The sequence below is a fragment of the Camellia sinensis genome, chromosome 13 (assembly GCF_055761805.1).
Source record: "Camellia sinensis isolate YWXY chromosome 13, ASM5576180v1, whole genome shotgun sequence".
NCBI classification, from domain to species: domain Eukaryota; kingdom Viridiplantae; phylum Streptophyta; class Magnoliopsida; order Ericales; family Theaceae; genus Camellia; species Camellia sinensis.
Genome location: NC_138973.1, coordinates 45,489,452 through 45,492,460, shown reverse-complemented (window position 1 = coordinate 45,492,460; position 3,009 = coordinate 45,489,452). Strand labels below are relative to the sequence as shown.

The window sequence follows — 3,009 nt, the reverse complement described above, 5'->3', positions numbered from 1 at the left end:
TAATAATAGTTTAGTCTTGGTGTTGCCGGGTGGAATGATGTGGTTAAATGGGTTCGTTGCATGTCTTCCTGTTATGATTCCCCATGCGCCCACATCTGCCGCATCTGATTTGCTGAACATGTTCCCCCTTTGACAGTATCCTCTTCTTCTTTGGTCTAGCGGGTGGACGTTTCACGGCAGGGGCCTTTATGATGTAATCATTTGGGTTGAAAGGTGGTTGCTCGACAGTGGGAATTGGGAAAATGCTTGATGCGTAAGTGGCACGAAACTCGGACACGTGAAAGTATGGTTCGACCAATGTGTTCAGATCCCGCTCACTCTTACGGACGGCAACCATCGCATGTGCGCAAGGGAACCCATTGAGTTACCACTTGAAACATAAGCAAGTGCGTCGTCCGATGTCAACAGTGACCGATGGGGAAGAGTGCACTTCGTACACATCAGCGTTTGATTGGCTCACTTTCCATGATCTACCTTCGTTGAATGCTTTTTCTAACCGATCTTCCATTTTGGGACATATGGTGCCGATCCACATTTGGGAAACGTCTCTACGTTTCGCCATTTGTCGCATCAATTTGGTCCGTATGCTGTCAACCATTCTTGTGATTGGGAGGTTACGGGCCTCACGGACCCATGCGTTGAATGATTCTGCAGCATTTGAGCACATTTCGCCATAACGTCGCCCCCTGTAAAATGAGTAGAACATGTAGGTAAATAATAATGAACATTATGAGAAAATGTGTTGTGCATGTGGTTTTTTTGAGTAACATGTGGGACGGACCTGAAAAATGCATTTGCCCAATGTTGTGGATGTACATTTGCTAAGAATTCAAATGCAACAGACCGGCCCGATTTTTGGAATTGTTCAACTCTGTGGTTAAAAGCGGTAACAGTTGGTGCGTATGCGCAAAGTCGTAATTTGCTAACCAAACCTGCTCGATGCATACTGTTTGTGTAACGCAACCTGTCCCTTAAGTTCCTCTGCAAATGTTGTAGACAGAATGCATGTTCTGCATTTGGAAATATGGTGGGCATTGCCTCAAGCAAACCAAGGTTCCGATCCGATATGAATGTTAGAGGTCTGTCCCCATGAACCACCTGCGCGAGATGATGAAGAAACCAAGACCAGTTTGAGGTGTTTTCGGAATCCACCACCGCATATGATAGAGGGAACAAACCTGCAGATTTGGAAAATTTTGTAGAACTAAGTATGTACTGCATGCAAAGGTTGTGACAGAAACATTGCGCCGGGGGTTAATGACCACGTTAAAATATAGTATAAAGGTGGTGTGGTTGGTTGTCATGTGAATGGGGTAGTGTGATGGTTTAAATTGAAGGAACTAACCTTGGTTTCCGTCTTTTGCAGTGGCCGCAAGTAAAAAACCTTTGAAGCGGCCTTTGAGGAACGTGGCGTCTAGGAAAAGCAGAGGACGACAATGGTGGAACCCGTCGATGCATGCTTTGAATGAAATGAAGTAGCGTGTGAATTGTTAGGTGTGATCATCGTATTCAATGTTAATGTAGGTCCCGGGGTTGTGTTCCAATACTGCATTACTATACCAACGTAACTGGTCAAATGAAATGGAATGTGCACCGAACAATTCTCCCCTCACTTTTTCAACACCGAGCCAGGCCACCCGGTAACTTATATCGAGCCCGTAATCTTGTTTCAAGTCCAATATCACTTCGGTCGGACGCGTTAGTGGTCTATCACGCACACGTTCAGATACAATGTCGGCCACAAGATCAGACCCAACAAGTGGGTGTGTGGACGTACGCACAGCCACGCCACAAATGTGTTCACTGTTCCATTTTCGTAAGTAGAAAAATCCGTTTGCCTCCAATTTCCGTCCGTGCACAGACCACGTGCAAGACTTCGATTCGTGCATAGCACATATAGCCGTTACCCGAACGGAGTCGTTCTTCAGAAATTTGATCTGGAACCCACATTCAACGGCGTATTTCCGTAGTACATTGCGAAATTCAGAAGCCCCACCTTCGAAATGTTGTCCGATGTGGGTAAAACCTTTTGCCCATGGACCGGAAAGGAAGACTTTCTCCTTGTGGGGACAAAATGATTGTAGCAGGTCGACTTCATCATCCATTCCGAAATCATTAAGTAGTGCATCCCCCGTTGTGCCTTGATCGTGGATTATCATTGGGTCAATGATAGGAGTGTTGTCATCTCGACGAGGATGTTGTTCAATGACCACGTCAATTAACTGCAAATGGAACGAGCGCGCAAGGCAAACCATATTCTTCAGGTCGACATCATTCTGTAAGGAGAAGTTGTTATAGTCGCGAATCTTATAGAACAACTCGAAATTTCCCGGCAAGAGTCCGGAAAACTTCGAACAAACATAATCGACAACCTCAGCAAATGTGTTTCACGATTGCAGATTATATGCGACATTCGTGGACCGGTAAGAACAAAGAAGCATCAAAAAGGCGTCCATCTGCATAACGGCACAGGTATCAGTAAGAAATAACACACGACTAAGTATGTGAGAAAGACCCATAAGCCGAAAATGAAAAAAATTGCGATAGAAATGCAACTGCAATAGGAATTGTGCATCGTTGTCAATGTGTGGTTACAAGTGCGTAGCGAACGGGAATACATGGAATTGGCTATTGTGCTCGTGAAGTCGAATGTTTCTCTGTAAACATTCACGTGTCGGCGTGTTCCACAACATCGACGAAGTTGTGCATATGTGAGGGGGGAATTACTGAAGTGTGGGTATGGTGAGGGGGGATCCATAACGGAAAATGAAGAGATAACCTGTGTGATATGACGGTGTGAACGTAAGCGGATGAATTTCTAAGCCGCAGAGACGACCATGAACCCACAATGTAAACCCTAATTATAATACCTCTTAAATGAATTTTGACCCACTGTCAGGTTCCACAATTGCTGGGATTGCACATACCAATATGGAAAAACAGAACATCCCATATAATAGGTGAGGCCATATCCGTCCAGGCCACACAAAAAAATTTAAAAAAGGACTT

At 44.8% G+C, this 3,009-nt stretch overlaps 1 protein-coding gene across 1 annotated transcript; it reads right to left on the bottom strand.

Moving 5' to 3' along the window:
- Window positions 1–364: 364 nt before the first annotated feature.
- Window positions 365–2,255, bottom strand: LOC145805346 (uncharacterized). The gene is made up of 3 exons (XM_082900465.1): window positions 1,721–2,255; window positions 782–1,178; window positions 365–686 (listed from the first exon to the last, which is right to left on the bottom strand). Exons 1-3 carry the CDS (start codon window positions 2,253–2,255, stop codon window positions 365–367), a joined length of 1,254 nt encoding a protein of 417 aa, XP_082756591.1.
- Between the last annotated feature and the right edge of the window lie 754 nt (window positions 2,256–3,009).